Below are 21,154 nucleotides of genomic sequence, written 5' to 3'. Positions count from 1 at the left end.
ATCAAAAACTGAAAAATTGGGCGTGCAAAATTATTCAGCCCCCTTAAGTTAATACTTTGTAGCGCCACCTTTTGCTGCGATTACAGCTGTAAGTCGCTTGGGGTATGTCTCTATCAGTTTTGCACATCGAGAGACTGAAATGTTTTCCCATTCCTCCTTGCAAAACAGCTCGAGCTCAGTGAGGTTGGATGGAGAGCATTTATGAACAGCAGTTTTCAGTTCTTTCCACAGATTCTCGATTGGATTCAGGTCTGGACTTTGACTTGGCCATTCTAACACCTGGATATGTTTATTTTTGAACCATTCCATTGTAGATTTTGCTTTATGTTTTGGATCATTGTCTTGTTGGAAGACACATCTCCGTCCCAGTCTCAGGTCTTTTGCAGACTCCATCAGGTTTTCTTCCAGAATGGTCCTGTATTTGGCTCCATCCATCTTCCCATCAATTTTAACCATCTTCCCTGTCCCTGCTGAAGAAAAGCAGGCCCAAACCATGATGCTGCCACCACCATGTTTGACAGTGGGGATGGTGTGTTCAGTGTGATGAGCTGTGTTGCTTTTACGCCAAACATAACGTTTTGCATTGTTGCCAAAAAGTTACATTTTGGTTTCATCTGACCAGAGCACCTTCTTCCACATGTTTGGTGTGTCTCCCAGGTGGCTTGTGGCAAACTTTAAACAACACTTTTTATGGATATCTTTAAGAAATGGCTTTCTTCTTGCCACTCTTCCATAAAGGCCAGATTTGTGCAATATACGACTGATTGTTGTCCTATGGACAGAGTCTCCCACCTCAGCTGTAGATCTCTGCAGTTCATCCAGAGTGATCATGGGCCTCTTGGCCGCATCTCTGATCAGTCTTCTCCTTGTATGAGCTGAAAGTTTAGAGGGACGGCCAGGTCTTGGTAGATTTGCAGTGGTCTGATACTCCTTCCATTTCAATATTATCGCTTGCACAGTGCTCCTTGGGATGTTTAAAGCTTGGGAAATCTTTTTGTATCCAAATCCGGCTTTAAACTTCTTCACAACAGTATCTCGGACCTGCCTGGTGTGTTCCTTGTTCTTCATGATGCTCTCTGCGCTTTTAACGGACCTCTGAGACTATCACAGTGCAGGTGCATTTATACGGAGACTTGATTACACACAGGTGGATTGTATTTGTCATCATTAGTCATTTAGGTCAACATTGGATCATTCAGAGATCCTCACTGAACTTCTGGTGAGAGTTTGCTGCACTGAAAGTAAAGGGGCTGAATAATTTTGCACGCCCAATTCTTAAGTTTTTGATTTGTTAAAAAAGTTTGAAATATCCAATAAATGTCGTTCCACTTCATGATTGTGTCCCACTTGTTGTTGATTCTTCACAAAAAAATACAGTTTTATATATTTATGTTTGAAGCCTGAAATGTGGCAAAAGGTCGCAAAGTTCAAGGGGGCCGAATACTTTCGCAAGGCACTGTATATCACTAGCCACTTTAAACAATGCTACCTTATATAATGTTACTTACCCTACATTATTCATCTCATATGCATACGTATATACTGTACTCTATATCATCGACTGTATCCTTATGTAATACATGTATCACTAGCCACTTTAAACTATGCCACTTTGTTTACATACTCATCTCATTTGTACATACTGTACTCGATACCATCTACTGTATCTTGCCTATGCTGCTCTGTACCATCACTCATTCATATATCCTTATGTACATATTCTTTATCCCCTTACACTGTGTACAAGACAGTAGTTTTGGAATTGTTAGTTAGATTACTTGTTATTACTGCATTGTCGGAACTAGAAGCACAAGCATTTCGCTACACCCGCATTAACATCTGCTAACCATGTGTATGTGACAAATAAAATTTGATTTGATTTGATTTGACCCCCATGCTGCCCGTTTCTGCATGATTCAAGCAGGCAATGAGCCCCATCGGGTCTTTTTTTAAATGGCGGGTGGGGAAGCGAAACTAATGCGTGATAGTGAGGAGAGATGTGTGGGAAAATTGCTTTCTTTCACTCGATCTGTCCAACTTATCACCTTATCGCCAATAAAATATAAATAAAACACTATATAAAGAGTTTATATAATGTGTCATTACATACCTATTTGAAGGTTTGTGTCGAATTTAAATTGTGTTTTTTGGGCGGTGCTAAAGTGATCTTCAGAAGTAAACAGCGGCTTTGAGAATGATGATCGCTTGCAGTGATGACGCCAAAAATGACTAGATAGCTACTTAACCAGCAATAACGTTAGCTAAATTATGCCAGAGGTCATATAACAGTATCTCTGGTTATACTCACCACCACCGAACGTTGCACACCAAGCTAGCGTTCCTATACTGGTGGTGCAGAGGGGACTGGCGAACTCCAACTGCCTTTCCGCATACTAGGGTCCTGACAACAGGGCTACACTTCCTCCCGAAACCACAGAGGAACCAGTTGAGCAGCACAGGACCACACACAGTCTCACTGAGGTGAGCCCACTGTGAACTACTGTCTGAATGGTATTAGGTCTGGGCCCTTATCCACAAAGCCTCTCAGAGCAGGAATGCTGATCTATGATCAGTTTAGCCTTTTAGATCATAATGAATATAATTAAATGGAAAGATGCTAGATCAGCAATTCTACTCAGACGCTTTGTGGATACAGGCCCAGGTATTGATTCAATTTGTCTTAAGTGTGGGACCATGTCTTTGAATTATCAAACCATTAAAAAGAGTGTTGAGTAAGCAAATCAACTAACATGTTTGCATAGTACTCATAGCAATCCCAATCAGAAGATGTTCCATAGCAGGGTGCTCATATCAGATTTCTTGATCCAACATCCTCTCACTCTGTATCTCTTATAGTCAGTAGACATGGAGGAATGGAAGCCTGATCTGTTGCTGATTAAAGAGGAGACAATAGAAGATGGACCAGAGAGCATTGATCTGCTAAGTGGACTAAAGATAGGGGATAAGGTAAGGGAGAAATACATATAGCCTACATACAGTAATAGATCTTCATTGGGAATAGTGATGCACCTGGGAATTTTTCAGAATTTTCAGCATTCATAAAATGAAATCAATGCAACCTATGTTTACATCCAAAAACACACGTTATAATGTATAAACTTGAAACAAGAGTTTTCTCTGCCATGTTTGTAAAGTCTATTTTCTAACATCTTCCTGCAGGTGTTTGGCTGGAGGCTAATAGTGGAGACTGGGTGGCCAACTTGGATTCCCAGAGAGGTGCAGCCAAGGGCTCTAGGGATGACATCACTAGGCAGGCCAGGACCATAGGCGACATAGTGGAGATCAGTGGATGGGACAGCATCCTCAACTCTGAGCTGCGGTACAATACTGTTAACCAGAAACAGACTGTCAAACACAAAACAACATCCAATCTTAGTCTCCATGACAGCAAACTGTCTGAGACCAGGCCCGAGGCGTAGATTTGGTCTACGGGGACAGGGAGGTGTCCATATGTGGTGGGAGAGAACAGACACAGACTCGGCTAGCGATGCTTCGTCCTGCTCCCATACTTGTGATTCAGAAAAATGGATGGTGTCGAAGGTTAACCCCCTAGCAGGTTCTGCCTTCAGCCTGCCTTCTAAAGGATCTATCAACTGGAACATGGACCCTGCAACAACACATACACGCCCTGGCCTTCATCCTCCTCACACTCTCATAACGTTAAACCAGTCCTCAGACAATGCCAGTACATCAACACTAAATGGCTACACAAGCCCATTGACAAATGAGAGTAGTAGAGAAGGCATCAGTAAAGGTGACAGCGCCTAAGAGAAGCGCTTCCCGTGTTCATTCTGTGAGAATTCCTTCAGTTTCCCCATAGAGGTGGAGATCCACCAGAGGATGCACATGGTGGAGAAATCGTTCAGCTGCCATCTGTGCCAGGCCAGTTTCTCCCACTCGTTCAACCTAAAGAGGCACCAGAGGGTCCACACAGGGGAGAAACCCTACAGCTGCCCCCAATGCGAGAAGAGATTATCCCGTCAGTACCAGCTGAATGTGCACCTGAAGATCCACATGGGAGAGACTGTACACACTGTGGGAAGAGGTTCTCAAAGGAGCTACCTCAGGATACACCAGCAGAAAAACCATTCCACTGTATAACATAGAAAGTAACCATTCTACTCAATAGCTTCTGATGTTTAGATCAAACCCTGAGAGTAACAGATTTCAGTGTTGAATATTGCATCCAGACATTTTTTGATATACACGGTATAAGGCACATACAGTGCCATCAGAAAGTAGTCATACCCATTGACTTATTCCACATGTTGTTGAATACAGCCTGAATTCAAAATGTATTAAATATTTTTAATACAAAATCTCACCCACACAATACCCCATAATGACAAAGTGAACATGTTTTTAGAAATGTTTGCAAATGTATTAAATTAAATACACTGCTCAAAAAAATAAAGGGAACACTAAAATAACACATCCTAGATCTGAATGAATGAAATATTCTTATTGAATACTTTTTTCTTTACATAGTTGAATGTGCTGACAACAAAATCACACAAAAATTATCAATGGAAATCAAATGTATCAATCCATGGAGGTCTGGATTTGGAGTCACACTCAAAATTAAAGTGGAAAACTACACTACAGGCTGATCCAACTTTGATGTAATGTCCTTAAAACAAGTCAAATGAGGCTCAGTAGTGTGTGTGGCTTCCACGTGCCTGTATGACCTCCCTACAACGCCTGGGCATGCTCCTGATGAGGTGGCGGATGGTCTCCTGAGGGATCTCCTCCCAGACCTGGACTAAAGCATCCACCAACTCCTGGACAGTCTGTGGTGCAACGTGGCGTTGGTGGATGGAGCGAGACATGATGTCCCAGATGTGCTCAATTGGATTCAGGTCTGGGGAACGGGCGGGCCAGTCCATAGCATCAATGCCTTCCTCTTGCAGGAACTGCTGACACACTCCAGCCACATGAGGTCTAGCATTGTCTTGCATTAGGAGGGCCAACCGCACCAGCATATGGTCTCACAAGGGGTCTGAGGATCTCATCTCGGTACCTAATGGCAGTCAGGCTACCTCTGGCGAGCACATGGAGGGCTGTGCGGCCTCTCAAAGAATTGCCACCCCTGACTGATCCACTGCCAAACCTGGGTTGTTGCCCTCCTACGGCCTCCTCCACGTCTCCTGATGTACTGGCCTGTCTCCTGTTAGCGCCTCCATGCTCTGGACACTACTCTGACAGACACAGCAAACCTTCTTGCCACAGCTCGCATTGATGTACCATCCTGGATGAGCTGCACTACCTGAGCCACTTGTGTGGGTTGTGGACTCCGTCTCATGCTACCACTAGAGTGAAAGCACCGCCAGCATTCAAAAGTGACCAAAACATCAGCCAGGAAGCATAGGAACTGAGAAGTGGTCCGTGGTCCCCACCTGCAGAACCACTCCTTTATCTGCTAATTGCCTATAATTACCACCTGTTGTCTATTCCATTTGCACAACAGCATGTGAAATTTATTGTCATCAGTGTTGCTTCCTAAGTGGACAGTTTGATTTCACAGAAGTGTGATTGACTTGGAGTTACATTGTGTTGTTTAAGTGTTCCCTTTATTTTTTTGAGCAGTGTATATATCTATCAAATTTACATAAGAATTCACACCCGAGTCAATACATGTTAGAATCACCTTTGGCAGCAATTACAACTGTGAATCTTTCTGGGTATGTCTTTAAGAGCTTGACACACCTAGATTGTACAATATTTGTACATTATTTTTTAAATTCTTCAAGCCTTATCAAATTGGTTGTTGATCATTGCTAGACAGCCATTTTCAAGTCTTGCCATAGATGTTCAAGCCTATTTTAGTGAAACTATCTAGGCCACTCAGGAACATTCAATGTCATCTTGGTAAGCAACTCCATTGTAAATGATGTTTGTGTATATTTGGCCTTGTTTTAGGTTATTGTCCTGCTGTTTGTTGGAAAGCAGACAGCCAGGTTTTTCCTCTCGGATTTTGCCTGTGCTTAGCTCCATTCCGTTAATTTTTTGTTATCCCTAGTCCTTGCCCATGACAAGCATATCCATAGCACAATGCAGCCACCACCATGCTTGAAAATATGAAGAGTGGGACTCAATGATGTGTTAGATATGCCCCAAACAAAACGCTTTGTATTCAGGACAAAGTTGTTAGCAGTTTTACTTTGGTGCCTTATTCCAAACAGTTGTATTCTGTACATGCTTCCTTCTTTTCACTCTGTCATTTAGGTTAGTATTGTGGAGTAACTACAATGTTGTTGATCCATCCTCAGTTATTTCTCTTCCAGCCATTAAACTCAGTAACTGTTTTAAGTCACCATTGACCTCATGGTGAAATCCCTGGGTGGTTTCCTTCCTCTCCGGCAACTGATTTAGGAAGGACGCATGTATTTTTGTAGTGACTGGGTGTATTGATACACAATTTAACGTGTAATTAATAATTAATAACCCCCCCATGCTCAAAGGGATATCCAATGGAAAACATCCCTGGTCTTCGTGGTTGAATTTGTGTTTGAAATTCACTGCTCGACTGAGGGACCTTACATAAGTATTCAACCTCTTATGGCAAGCCTAAATATGTATGGGGTACAGAGATGAGGTACAGTGCCTTGCGAAAGTATTCGTCCCCCTTGAACTTTGCGACCTTTTGCCACATTTCAGGCTTCAAACATAAAGATATAAAACTGTATATTTTTGTGACGAATCAACAACAAGTGGGACACAATCATGAAGTGGAACGACATTTATTGGATATTTCAAACTTTTTCAACAAATCAAAAACTGAAAAATTGGGCGTGCAAAATTATTCAGCCCCTTTACTTTCAGTGCAGCAAACTCTCTCCAGAAGTTCAGTGAGGATCTCTGAATGATCCAATGTTGACCTAAGTGACTAATGATGATAAATACAATCCACCTGTGTGTAATCAAGTCTCCGTATAAATGCACCTGCACTGTGATAGTCTCAGAGGTCCATTAAAAGCGCAGAGAGCATCATGAAGAACAATGAACACACCAGGCAGGTCCGAGATACTGTTGTGAAGAAGTTTAAAGCCGGATTTGGATACAAAAAGATTTCCCAAGCTTTAAACATCCCAAGGAGCACTGTGCAAGCGATAATATTGAAATGGAAGGAGTATCAGACCACTGCAAATCTACCAAGACCTGGCCGTCCCTCTAAACTTTCAGCTCATACAAGGAGAAGACTGATCAGAGATGCAGCCAAGAGGCCCATGATCACTCTGGATGAACTGCAGAGATCTACAGCTGAGGTGGGAGACTCTGTCCATAGGACAACAATCAGTCGTATATTGCACAAATCTGGCCTTTATGGAAGAGTGGCAAGAAGAAAGCCATTTCTTAAAGATATCCATAAAAAGTGTCGTTTAAAGTTTGCCACAAGCCACCTGGGAGACACACCAAACATGTGAAAGAAGGTGCTCTGGTCAGATGAAACCAAAATTGAACTTTTTGGCAACAATGCAAAACGTTATGTTTGGCGTAAAAGCAACACAGCTCATCACCCTGAACACACCATGCCCACTGTCAAACATGGTGGTGGCAGCATCATGGTTTGGGCCTGCTTTTCTTCAGCAGGGACAGGGAAGATGGTTAAAAGTGATGGGAAGATGGATGGAGCCAAATACAGGACCATTCTGGAAGAAAACCTGATGGAGTCTGCAAAAGACCTGAGACTGGGACCGAGATTTGTCTTCCAACAAGACAATAATCCAAAACATAAAGCAAAATCTACAATGGAATGGTTCAAAAATAAACATATCCAGGTGTTAGAATGGCCAAGTCAAAGTCCAGACCTGAATCCAATCGAGAATCTGTGGAAAGAACTGAAAACTGCTGTTCACAAATGCTCTCCATCCAACCTCACTGAGCTCGAGCTGTTTTGCAAGGAGGAATGGGAAAACATTTCAGTCTCTCGATGTGCAAAACTGATAGAGACATACCCCAAGCAACTTATAGCTGTAATCGCAGCAAAAGGTGGCGCTACAAAGTATTAACTTAAGGGGGCTGAATAATTTTGCACGCCCAATTTTTCCGTTTTTGATTTGTTATAAAAGTTTGAAATATCCAATAAATGTCGTTCCACTTCATGATTGTGTCCCACTTGTTGTTGATTCTTCACAAAAAAAATACAGTTTTATATCTTTATGTTTGAAGCCTGAAATGTGGCAAAAGGTCGCAAAGTTCAAGGGGGCCGAATACTTTCGCAAGGCACTGTAGTTATTCAACAATCATGTTGAGCATGATTGCACACAGAGTGAGTCCATGCAACTATGTGACTTGTTATGCACATTTTAACTCCTGAACGTATTTAGGCTTGCCATAAGAGGTTGAATACTTATTGACTTTAGACATCTCAGCTTTTAATTTAATTCATTTTGTAAAAAATATATATAAAAACCTAATTCAATTTTGACATTATGGGGTATTGTGTGTAGGCCAGTGGGGGGGGGGGGGGGGGGTGTATTAATTAAAACACAAATTATGGAAAAAGTCAAGGGGTGTGAATACTTTCTGAAGGCACTGTATTTGTTGGGTGGTTATGCAATACTTTTTTGTAAACGAAATGTGCAATTCACTCTCCGACCTGTGTCAGGCGGCAATACACAACAACACGTCTAGTCTGCCGTAAAACCACACGAAGAAAAATAAGTAAACGGAAGTGAACAGTGACCAAGAACGCCTTAGCGATTGTATAGTTCTTATTTCGACATTTATTAACTTAAAGACAAATTACATTTCATAGCAAAACATACTTACCACAGGCAGTCTTTAATTCGCGTTAGAGACAGGACTTGGTTGATATGTGTTATTTAGGTAACGCTAACTAGCTGCTAAGGTTATCTAACAATGGCTAACTGTAATGGCAACGTTATGGTTTTTCACACGCAAATAGCCTCCATCATGGAGGTGTTAGCGAATGCAGCCGTAGCAGAGATATGTAAACTCGTAGACGACGACTATGCAGTGTGTCGTTTGGAAATAACTCAAAGCCAGAAAGAAAACAGGGGATTGCGAAGGAAACTACAGCTACTGGAACTGAAGGTGGCACGGGAGCGCGCAGAGAGGACAATGCGAGAACGCGTCCTCGGCAGTCGTCCCAGAAGTGTCAAGATCCTCGACCGATACAGAGGAATGGCAAGAGGTACATTTTGCCCCGTTCCCCTCTGCGCATGTGTTTGGATAGTATACAATAATTCCTCTGGTGTGATTACTTGGATGTCTTGCAAGAAGTTAAGTGTTAGTTTATATCCTTGCCAATTCTAGTCTGTCAAACTGACCAGGTCAAATTTGTTTTATATTGGGTATTCGGTGTATATTTGGTTCTCTCTCTGCAATAGCTACCAAGCATGAGATAATACGATGTCGGCACATAACTAAGAAATGACTATATTCTGAACCAGAGGATGGAGAAAAATCCACCCCTTTTTTCGTTGTTGAATTATTATTATTTATTATTTTCGGATTTCAGTCTTCAATAGCATTCACTGTTCAGCTATTAGTGCCCTCAGAAAGTATTCACATCCCTTGACTATTTCCACATTTGGTTTTGTTACAGCCTGAATTTTACATTTATTATATAGAGATTGTGTCACTGGCCCACACACACAATACCCCATACTGTCAAAGAGGATTTTGTTTCGTTGAAATGAATTAAAAATGAAAAGCTGAAATGTCTTGACTCAATAAGCATTCAACCCCTTTGCAAGCCTAAATAAGTTCAGGAGTAAAAATGTTCTTATCAAGTCACATAAGTTGCATGGACTCACTCTGTGTACACTAAGTGTTCAACATGGTTTTTGAATGACTACCTCATCTCTGTACCCCATACATACTGATAATTGTAAGGTCCCTCAGTTGAGCAGTGAATTTCAAACACAGATTCAACCACAAAGACCAGGGATGTTTTCCAATGCAAATATTGTACAATCCAGGTGTGCAATGCTCTTAGAGACTTACCCAGAAACACTCACTGCTGTAATCACTGCCGAAGGTGATAATATGTATTGACTAAGGGGTGTGAACTTATGTAAATGAGATTTCTGTATTTCATTTTCAATACATTTCATTAGAAACATTGGGCATTCTAATGTAATACATTTTATTGTAAACATAAGCATTGGGTGCCTGGAGAAGAGAGGATTCCCCATTGTTGCATCTTTATAACAAGCCAATGTGATCACATCACACCAGAGAAGCTCTCGCCATTCAAATCTCCCCGCCAGTTCACTGTGTGAATGCTGTAACCTATTTTATATCCAGCAAGCAAGAGCAAGGTGCTTCTTTCCTCAAATATACAGTACCAGTCAAAAGTTGCCAAGAGTGTGCAAAGATATTAAGACAAAGGATGGCTACTTTGAAGAATCTCATATTTTTTTGGTTACTACATGTGTATTATTTCATAGTTTGTCTTCACTATTATTCTACAATGTAGAAAATAGTCTAAATAAATAAAAACCCTGGAATGTGTAGGTGTGTCCAAACGTTTGACTGGTATTGTAGATTGTTAAAGGAATTAGATTCCTATATCATTATTAACCAATTCAATTAAACACTCTGCCCATTCCTAAGAATTTGTAAGATACTTATTTGCATAAAATGGACAGAGGCCAGTCTCAAAATCAATCAATAGCGTTTATTCTCGAGAGTACTGATCATGGTACAGTTTACAACAGGTTATAAACTAAAAATGACGTCATAGGTTTTAAACTGTCCCTCCTCCACTCTGATACAATGGCAGTATAGTTCACAAGCCTTCCCACATCGTCCACCACCTGTTAGATCATTTACTACCAGCCCAAGGTCTCTCCCCTCCCTGTGTAGAGACAGGATGTCTCGTAAGGAACACAGCATTCCAGCCAGTCTGACGATAGCTCCATTCGTTTCTAACAAGGAACAGAACATCTTTGTTCTAATTCTTGATTATAATTACACACACTATATTCAGTACTATGATTATAAGATTCATAAATCCATACAGTAACATAATAGTATTCTGTTTAGTATAGTTCTGATTGAAATGTATACATAATTTAGTCATTATTGATAAAAATCCCTTAACATAGATATATATATATTTTTGAGTTGCTCAATAAGTGACCAAACTATACATCTACCTCTGGGACACATTTGGGATAGGCAACTAGTTCAGGAGCTTTAAGAGGAATAGAGAGAGGTTGGAAGAGCGTGAGGCCAGTGGATATGCACGACCTGCGCAACGTTTCATCTTCACTGTCCCAATGACCCGACTCCACATCGAAGGCAGCTCCAGAATCTCCAGGGAGTGTAGGCTGGGGTCTTATCCTACCCCCACTGAGCGGCGCTCCACAGAGGTATCTTCCACAGCGTAAATTGGCTATACTGGGGCCGTGGTCAGACTGCACTTCCTGGTACCTGAAACGGTCATTTTTCTGGGTAGGGTCCTGTAAGTGCAGGGGCAAGTCTGGCAGCAGGGCCTCCTGGACAGGACGTCAGCATTTGCGGTGGCATCCTGGATGTATGACCTTGAAGTTATACTCCCCAAGCTTCTCGAGCCACCTCGCCAGTTGACCTTCTGGTTCCTTCATCCTTATGAGCCACCGAAGACTGCTGTGGTCGGTTCGCACGATGAAAGGTCTTCCGAGCAGGAATTGCCGAAAGTGTGTAGTGAACTCCACTACTGCCAGTAGCTCACTCCGTGTGGTACAATAGTTTTGCTCGGTAGAGGACAGCCGCTGTCCGGCTGCATAATAAATGTTGAGATTGCCCAAAAGCTTTGGAAAATGACAGGAGTGGAATGTTAGCTACGAAGACTGGTACCCAGACTAGCTCCTAGAGAAAGTGTGTCATGAATATTGGGAGGATGGAGAAAAATCCACTTTTTGGGGCAGGCTTGGCACACTTTGTTGAAGAGCTATTGAAGAATAGAAATCTCCCCAAAATGAAAAGGTATGGACTTTTGTCTAACTCCCGCGAGTTCTGCAACCAAATTGCAAACACAGAAAGGGGTCTATACCTTGGAGCAGATAGTAGCTAACCTAACCACCTATTTTCCCCCAATCACTCTCTCAGGTGAAGGACATCTCACTGAAGGCCACAGGAGCTTTGTGAAGCCAGCAGGACACAGCACATGGAGAGATGACCAACCAATCACTGTTGATGAGGGGAGTGGAACCTCAACCCAGCACATTATTATGATAGAGGTCAGTGGAATAGTGTTGCATTAAAAATGACAGTTACTTTGTAAATCAAATGTGTCCCCAGCTATTCACTTGCTTACATGTACGTCCTCATTTATCTGCCATATGGGAGTTTATGAGACTTCCTTACGACATTCTTATCCAATTCAACCGTTGTACCGATAATAACCTCCTCTTTTCTTGTCAGTCTGCAGCTGCAGAGGCTGCAGGTTCTGGAGTCAAGCAGGAGAGGACTGAAGGAGAGAAGGACCCACGGCACAGCAGAGACAACCAGACTGGAGGGTCTGAAGCGCCCCCTGTAGCCACGGAGAACCCCACCACCGCCCCAGCACAGCCCAGGACCCGACACAGCATCACGGAGGTCAGTGGAACGCAGAACGCCGTTCTCAAGTCAGCGACAGACACCAAGACTTTAACTGAAACACACAGGCTCTTACACACAGGATCTGACCACAGATCAGAACCAGAGAGACTGGGGGCGCGGAGACTGGGGGTTCCTCCTGCCCCCAGCTCAGACTATTTACCTGTATTTCACCAAAGCCAGAGGATGGTTCATTCAAGTGGGCTTGGTGAATCTTTAGACACTGGCAGTGATGATCCGTCGTGTTCTTACTCTACAGAGCTAGACCCTGGCAACATGCCCTTGGGTTTAGAGATACAGACTGATCTGTCTAGAGGGGACTGGAACCGTTACAGTAGTAGTGTATACTCTGAAGGGTGCCTTGATAAGAAAGGGGAGGGTCTAGTCGTTGATGAAGTGACTATGAAATTGGAGGGTGATGTTCCTCCCACATGGAATGCAGATGGTAACCTAGGAGATGGACACTCACAGGGCAGAGATTTCTTAGATTACAGGGAAAGCTTAGAGACAAATCCAAATGTCACGACCCACTCTCCTTTACACTTGTTCAGGGATCACGACCCAGTGTCCACATCAATGGGCCCTTCCGATTTGCATAGCCACGTCCTTTTCCATCAGGTTTTGAACTCAAATGACAGGGCTAGAGCCCAGGCTCAGGGAGGGAGGGCCACATCAGGCAATAGTAAAGAGAAACGGTTCAGCTGTACCCAGTGTCACATGCGCTTCACCGAAGCTGGCACCCTGAAGAGGCACCAGAGGGTCCACACAGGGGAGAAACCCTACAACTGTCCCCAGTGTGAGAAGAGGTTCTCCCGCCAGGACCATCTGAAGATGCACCTGAAGATCCACACGGGAGAGAGGCCGTTTGCCTGTACGCACTGTGGGAAGAGGTTTTCAGAGAGGAGCTACCTCAAGATACACCTGCAGAAAAACCATTCCACTCTATAACATAGATAGTAATCATTCCACTCAATAGCTTCTGACGTTTAGATCAAACCCTGTATTAAAGGTAGACTCGGCAAGATGATGTACAGTGCCTTCGGAAAGTATTCAGACCCCTTGACTTTTTCCCCAAAAAATTTAGGTTACAGCCTTATTCTGAAATTGATTAAATTGTTTTTTCCCCCTCATCAATCTACACACAATACCCCATAATGACAAAGCAAAAACAGGTTTAGACATTTTTGCTAATTTATTACAAATAAAAACAAAAATGACATTTACATTTACATAAGTATTCAGACTCTTTACTTAGTACTTTGTTGAAGCACCTTTGGCAGCAATTACAGCGTCAAGTCTGGGTATGACCCTACAAGCTTGCCACACCTGTATTTTGGGAGTTCTTCCATTCTTCTCTGCAGATCCCCTCAAGCTCTGTCAGGTTGGATGGGGAGTGTTGCTGCACAGCTATTTTCAGTTCTCTACAGAGATGTTCGATCGGGTTCAAGTCCGGGCTCTGGCTGGGCCACTCAGACATTCAGAGACTTGTACTGTTGGAAGGTGAACCTTCCGCTCTGGAGCAGGTTTTCATCAAGAACCTCTCTGTACTTTGCTCCATTCATCTTTGCCTTGATCCTGACTAGTCTCCCAGTCCCAGCCGCTGAAAAAAGAACAACACAATATGATGCTGCCACCACCATGCTTCACCGTAGGGATGGTGCCAAGTCTCCTCCAGACATGACACTTGGCATTCAGGCCAAAGAGTTGAGTCTTGGTTTCATCAGACCAGAGAATCTTTGTTTCTCATGGTCTGACAGTCTTTAGGTGCCTTTTGGCAAACTCCAAGCGGGCTGTCATGTGCCTTTTACTAAGGAGTGGCTTCCGTCTGGCCACTCTATCATAAAGGCCTGATTGGTGGAGTGCTGCAGAGATGGGAGAACCTTCCAGATGGACAACCATCTCCACAGAGGAACTCTGGAGCTCTGTCAGAGTGACCATCGGGTTCTTGGTCACCTCCCTGACCAAGGCCCTCCCCCACCGATTGTTCAGTTTGGCCGGGCGTCCAGGCCTAGGAAGAGTCTTGATGGTTCCAAACTTCTTCCATTTAATAATGATGGAGGCCACTGTGTTCTTGGGGGACCTTCAATGCTGTAGACATTTTTTGGTACTCTTCCCCAGATCTGTGCCTGTCTCGGAGCTCTATGGCTTGTTTTTTGTTCTGATATGCACTGTCAACTGTGGAACCTTATATAGACAGGTCTGTGCCTTTCCAAATCATGTCCAATCAATTGCATTTACTACAGGTGGACTCCAATCAAGTTGTAGAAACATCTCAAAGATGATCAATGGAAACAGGATGCACCTGAGCTCAATTTTGAGTCTCATAGCAAATAGTCTGAATACTAATGTAAGTAAGGTATTATTTAAAAACATTGTCATTAGGGGGTATTATTTGTAGATTACTGAGAATTTGTATTTATTTAGTCCATTTTAGAATAAGGCTGTGACTTAACAAAATGTGGAAAAGATCAAGGGGTCTGAATACTTTCCAAAGGCACTGTAGATGCACAAAGTAAACCGCAGTAGTGGGTCAATTTCCACAACAACTAAGTGTGTTGAAATGCAAGGCCCAGACATTGTGGAATATATAAGTCATATTTAGAGGGCAGCAGGTAGCCTGGCGGTTAAACGCTTTGGGCCAGTAACCGAAAGGTGGCTGGTTCGATTCCCTGAGTAGACTAGGTGTGAAATCTGTCTCTGCCCTTGAGCAATTTCTAATTTCTCCTGTAAGTCGCTCTGGATAAGAGTGTCTGCTAAATGACATAAACATGTAAAGGTAAAATGACAAACAGTATAGCATAAAAAGTATGTTACATATTGTGTGTGTACTGTGTAGACTATATGATGTTCACAAATTTCTGTACAGCACTTTGAGATATCAGCTGATGTACGAAGGGCTATATAAATAAATTTGATTTGATTTGATTTGAAATGCATATTACATTACTTCCATTCAACTACTTTTTATCCCAGAATACCTTTAATGAGAAAAAGAATGCAGTTCATCAACTTCATGCAGATTTTTTTGTTCAAACGTGTATGTGTGGTTTTCATATGGTGTATTTAACACTTGTTTGTTTAATAAACACAAAATGGGACTTTTCATTCCAAGACTTTCCTTGAGACTCTTTAGTATACATCACATCTGATCTCACCCTATTCTGCATACACACGACAGTGCTTTATAACCAATATACACTAAATATAGCTACACATACCCACACACTAACAAACACCTACTGTACACGTCAAAATAGTTTAGTCAGATTTGTCTGATGACTTTTGACTTATCATAGCTGACTTATTTTTGCCCACATCATATTTATGTCCACCATGATGGGTTTAACAACAATGAAGTCACTAACTACAGTATAGGACTCAAACGTAGTGGGGAGGGATAAACACTCCATGTTGAAAGTGTGTTAATCTGTGTGTACTTACCTGAGGGAGTGTATGTCTGTGTAATCTGTATCACCTGTCTCTTCCAGGAAGAGGAGGGTCCAGAGGTGCTGCTGGTGAAGGAGGAGGGGTGTGAGGAGGGTCTGGGGAACCCTGAGGGGACCATGGTCATGGAGGACAACCAGACTACACCTCCTCCTGAACCCACAGAGGAACCAGCTGAGCAGCACAGGACCACACACAGTCTTCCTGAGGTGAGCCCACTGTAAACTACTGTCTGAATTATATTAGGTCAGGGCCCGAATCCACAAAGACTCTTAGTGTAGGAGGACTGGTCTAGGATCAGTTTTGCCTTGTAGATCATAATGAATAAGACTATATGGAAAGATCCTAGATCAGCACTCTTTGTGGGTACGGGGCCGGGTCTTTATGAATTATGTGCGACTATGCCTTTGAATTATCAAACCATTAAAGAGTAAATTAATCAAATCAATTAATACGTTTGCATCGTATCAAATTAACTAAAAGTTGCATAGTACTCATATCAATCCCTCATTGCCCAATCAGAAGATGCTCCAAAGCAGGATGCTCATATCAGATGTCTTGATCCAACATCCTCTCACTCTGTATCTCTTACAGTCAGTAGACATGGAGGATGGGAAGCTTGATCTGCTGCAAGTCAAAGAGGAGACAATAGAAGACGGACCAGAGAGCATTAACCTGCAGAGTGGACTAAATATGGGGGAGCAAGGTAAGGGAGAAATACATATAGCACATTGTTTTCCGGCAGGTGGCATCGCTTCTATGCAAAGCTCATCCCTCATCAGTGCTGGAGGGATCTTCTCACTATCTGGGCGGCAGATAGCCTAGTGGTTAGAGCGTTGGGCCAGTAACCGAAAGGTTGGTGGATCGAATCCCTGAGCTGACAAGATAAACATCTGTCGTTCTCCCCCTGAACAAGGCAGGTTTACCCACTGTTCCCAGGCCGTCATTGTAAATAAGAATTTGTTCTTAACTGACGTTGCCTAGTTAAATAAAGGTTCAATTTAAAAAACTGATATAAAACAATGCATATAGTCTACATACAGTAATAGATTTTCAAAAGGAATAGCGATGCGCCTGGCTCTCCTCATTCATAAAATTAAATCAAAAACACATTATAATGTCTGAACTTGACCAGTTAATTGACCAAAATAAAGTGAGTTTTCCCTGTCATGTTTGTAAAGTGTATTTTCTAACCTCTTCCTGCAGGTGGTTGGTTGGAGGCTAGTAGAGGAGACTGGGCGGCCAGCTTGGATTCCCAGACGGGTGCAGCCAAGAGCCCAGAGGACGACGTCACTGAGCAGGTCAGGACCAGAGGCGACATAGTGGAGGTCAGTGGATGAGGACAGTGTCCTCAACTCTGGGCTGGGGAACAACACTGTTAACCACAACCAGAAACAGACAGTCAAACACAAAACAACAACCGATCTTAGACTCCATGACAACAGACTGATTGAGACAAGGGCGAGGTGTAGATTTGGTCTGCGGGGACGAGGAGGTGTACATATGCAGCAGGAGGGAACAGATACAGACTCGGCTAGCGATGCTCCGTCCTGCTCCTATAGTTGTGATTCAGAGAGACAGATGGGGCCTCAGGTTAACCCCCTAACAGGTGCTGCCTTCAACCTGCCTTCTATAGGATATATCAACTGGAACATGGATCCTGTGACAACACAGACACTCCCTGGCCTTCATCCTCCTCACACTCTCCTAATGTTAAACCAGACCTCAGACAATGCTAGTGCCTCAACACTAAATGGCTACACAAGCCCATTGACAAATGACAGTAGTAGAGACGCTATCAGTAGATCCGGTGGCAAAGAGAAGCGTGTTCATTCTGTGGGAAAGCCTTCGGTTTCCCCAAACAGGTGGAGATCCACCAGGGGATGCACACGGGGGCTAAACCTTTCAGCTGCCAGTGTTTCACACTCGTCCTGATGTGGCAGGGGAGAAATCCTACAGCTGCACCCCAGTGTGCGAAGAGGTTCTCCTGCCAGCACCAGCTGAAGAAGCAACCGAAGGTCCACACGGGAGAGGGGCTGTTCACACTGCGGGAAGAGGTTCTCAGAGAGGAGCTACCTCAGGATACACCAGCAGAAAATGCACACGGCCCATGTATAGTAATGTAGTACTAGTTACTTTGTAGTTAATTCTGTTGCTTGTGGATGTATAGGGAACTGGATGAGGTGAACTGAGGTAAGAATGTGTATGATGAGGTAGAGTTGGTGTGATTGTGTCTGTAAGAATGCTTCACTTATTAAGTGTCATTTTTACTTGACATAAAGTAAAGATGACATAAAGATGTGTATAATGTTAAATATTTTCCAAAGGATTCTAAATTGTATTTTATTAAAGCAAAGGTACAGAAAGGTTTACGTAATATCAAGAATGTACTCAGGTTGTCCCTCGTTTAGAGGCACAGACTAGTTTCCCTTCTTAGAAAAATAGTTTATTATGACAGAAGAGCAAATCAGGTTCACATGATTTAGGTAAAATGCTTCATTCATATAGAGTTCTAGTCACTCTATTATAGCTCATATAGTTAGTTATTCAGGTCTAAGAAACTGACAAAGGCCAAATCTGAAACCAAAAACAGAACACAATGTAAGAAATACAGCATGGCTACAATGCATGATTTAAAGATGAAAATGCAATTGGTTAAGCATGAAACGCACTGAGAATACTTCCGATGGGTACTTATCACAGTGGGAGGCCTTTCCTCCTCTTGCTAGAACAAAAGCGTTACCTGCTGTATGCCGACCCGGTAGCGACGAACCTGCGGTTTCTACTTGTAAAATTGTGATGCTTGTCATTGGCCAACAACTTGACTTTGAGCCAATCCGAGAGCACGAACTGGGGGAGCTAAAATGTGTGACAACAAAAGGGGGAAGAAAATATGGCACATTCTCTGTACATCCATGGTTAAATGTCATGAGCCAGACTTCATATGCAATGTAAGCTATAGGATGGTAGCTGGCTAAGTGCACAGACGCAATGCGGTTTATGCTTATTTATAAAACCCTCTTAGGCCTCACTCCCCCCTATCTGAGATATCTACTGCAGGTCTCATTCTCCACATACAACGCCCGTTCTGCCAGTCACATTCTGTTAAAGGTCCCCCAAAGCACACACATCCCTGGGTCGCTCGTCTTATCAGTTCGCTGCAGAAAAACACTCAAACAGGACAGTTGTATCTCAATCTCTTCATTCAAAGACTCAATCCATGGACACTCTCACTGACAGTTGTGGCAGCTTTGCGTGATGTAGCCAGTATTGACATAATTCAATCACAATGGATTAGTTTCCATGAAACAGCTGCCTGTGTTAGTGCAGTGTCCTTAGCTAGCCATGTTGTGCTAGCTTGCGAATATGCTAACGTTAACTAGATATTTAAACATTTGGCCATGGGCTGGTACTGGTAGTATGGGATTATGGAGAGTGAATAAAAAATATATATATATTTTACGAGGTAGTTATCTAGTTGTGGCCGTCCGGCTAGTATCAACAAGGGCTTTCTACAACAAACAACAAACATCAACATTAGCACAGCTAGTTAGCAAACATTGGAATCTAGACCATAACTTAACACAGACGGGACATCCGTTACCAAGCAATGCTACTGCCACCTTCTGATTTGGAGAATTGTAACAAGGCTGAGTGGCAGGCGACATCAAGGTCTTTGCTGTGTGAATACAAAATATAATTGACTGTCGACACTGTTCAGAGGCACTGTCGGCAGACAAACGGTTGACAATCCCTACCAGTGAGCTTTTACAGAAATCAATACAATCAGCAGAAGTAACATATCGTTTCTTATCTGTAACCCACACGGAAGGACTCAAAAGGGCTGGTTACACACACTTGCTATCTGTCTTCCCTTTTGAGAGAAATGGCGCATGCCATTTATTTCATTTACATTAAAAATAGTCAATGTAATGTCCAAAACAGTTCTTCAACACAGCAACGCAGGTTCTCACACAAACACTATATCCCCGTCTCTCGGTTGTAGCTCTTGTCTAACTGCACGCAACACTGCTTGAACAACCCGCTGTTAGCAAAGCGTGGACAGTGTTGACCAAGTAAGAGAGACTGCCGTCTGCCATACTGTTTACCTTTAACCTTCCCGTACCAGCTAGGGCAGGGTCTGACCCCAAACTTCTACCTGGTCACATTAACACAGTGAGAAAATACACTGCTCAAAAAAATAAAGGGAACACTTAAACAACACAATGTAACTCCAAGTCAATCACACTTCTGTGAAATCAAACTGTCCACTTAGGAAGCAACACTGATTGACAATAAATTTGACATGCTGTTGTGCAAATGGAATAGACAACAGGTGGAAATTATAGGCAATTAGCAAGACACCCCCAATAAAGGAGTGGTTCTGCAGGTGGTGACCACAGACCCCTTCTCAATTCCTGTGCTTCCTGGCTGATGTTTTGGTCACTTTTGAATGCTGGCGGTGCTTTCACTCTAGTGGTAGCATGAGACGGAGTCTACAAGCCACACAAGTGGCTCAGGTAGTGCAGCTCATCCAGAATGGAACATCAATGCGAGCTGTGGCAAGAAGGTTTGCTGTCTCTGTCAGCGTAGTGTCCAGAGCATTGAGGCGCTACCAGGAGACAGGCCAGTATATCAGGAGATGATGACAACCCTGCAGCAGGACCGCTACCTCCGCCTTTGTGCAAGGAGGAGCACTGCCAGAGCCCTGCAAAATGACCTTCAGCAGGCCACAAATGTGCATGTGTCTGCTCAAACGTTCAGAAACAGACTCCATGAGGGTGGTATGAGGGCCCGACGTCCACAGGTGGGGGTTGTGCTTACACCGTGCAGGACGTTTGGCATTTGCCAGAGAAATAATATTGGCAAATTCGCCACTGGTGCCCTGTGCTCTTCACAGATGAAAGCAGGTTCACACTGAGCACATGTGACAGACGTGACAGAGTCTGGAGACGCCGTGGAGAACGTTCTGCTGCCTGCAACATCCTCCAACATGACCGGTTTGGCGGTGGGTCAGTCATGGTGTGGGGGGGCCGCACAGCCCTCCATGTGCTCGCCAGAGGTAGCCTGACTGCCATTAGGTACCGAGATGAGATCCTCAGACCCCTTGTGAGACCATATGCTGGTGCGGTTGGCC

General features: G+C 43.2%; 1 protein-coding gene and 1 long non-coding RNA gene across 3 annotated transcripts in view; one reads left to right on the top strand and one right to left on the bottom strand.

The window, feature by feature from the left end:
* The window catches only part of LOC110498528 (uncharacterized), a 33,255-nt gene that overhangs the window by 8,271 nt on the left and 3,830 nt on the right, over positions 1–21,154 (top strand). The window contains exons 1-6 of one of the 2 annotated variants that reach the window (XM_090210495.1): positions 8,662–9,178; positions 12,085–12,215; positions 12,400–12,573; positions 16,062–16,226; positions 16,612–16,723; positions 17,224–17,345. In XM_090210495.1, coding sequence (XP_090066621.1) covers positions 8,884–9,178; positions 12,085–12,215; positions 12,400–12,573; positions 16,062–16,226; positions 16,612–16,723; positions 17,224–17,345 — 999 coding nt within the window. In that variant the 5' untranslated portion in view covers positions 8,662–8,883. Of the gene's footprint in view, positions 1–8,661; positions 9,179–12,084; positions 12,216–12,399; positions 12,574–16,061; positions 16,227–16,611; positions 16,724–17,223; positions 17,346–21,154 lie in introns of those variants that run through there. The other variant, XM_090210496.1, reaches the window with a different exon arrangement.
* Positions 2,998–9,107, bottom strand: LOC149975141 (uncharacterized). Its single transcript, XR_016488846.1, has 2 exons — positions 8,794–9,107; positions 2,998–3,971 (listed from the first exon to the last, which is right to left on the bottom strand). It is a non-coding gene; the product is annotated as an uncharacterized LOC149975141 (long non-coding RNA).

The sequence above is a fragment of the Oncorhynchus mykiss genome, chromosome 19 (assembly GCF_057628025.1).
Source record: "Oncorhynchus mykiss isolate SJ-2025 chromosome 19, ASM5762802v1, whole genome shotgun sequence".
NCBI classification, from domain to species: Eukaryota; Metazoa; Chordata; class Actinopteri; order Salmoniformes; family Salmonidae; genus Oncorhynchus; species Oncorhynchus mykiss.
Note: the sequence above shows the minus strand (reverse complement) of the source record. Positions and strands in the feature narration are given on the sequence as shown.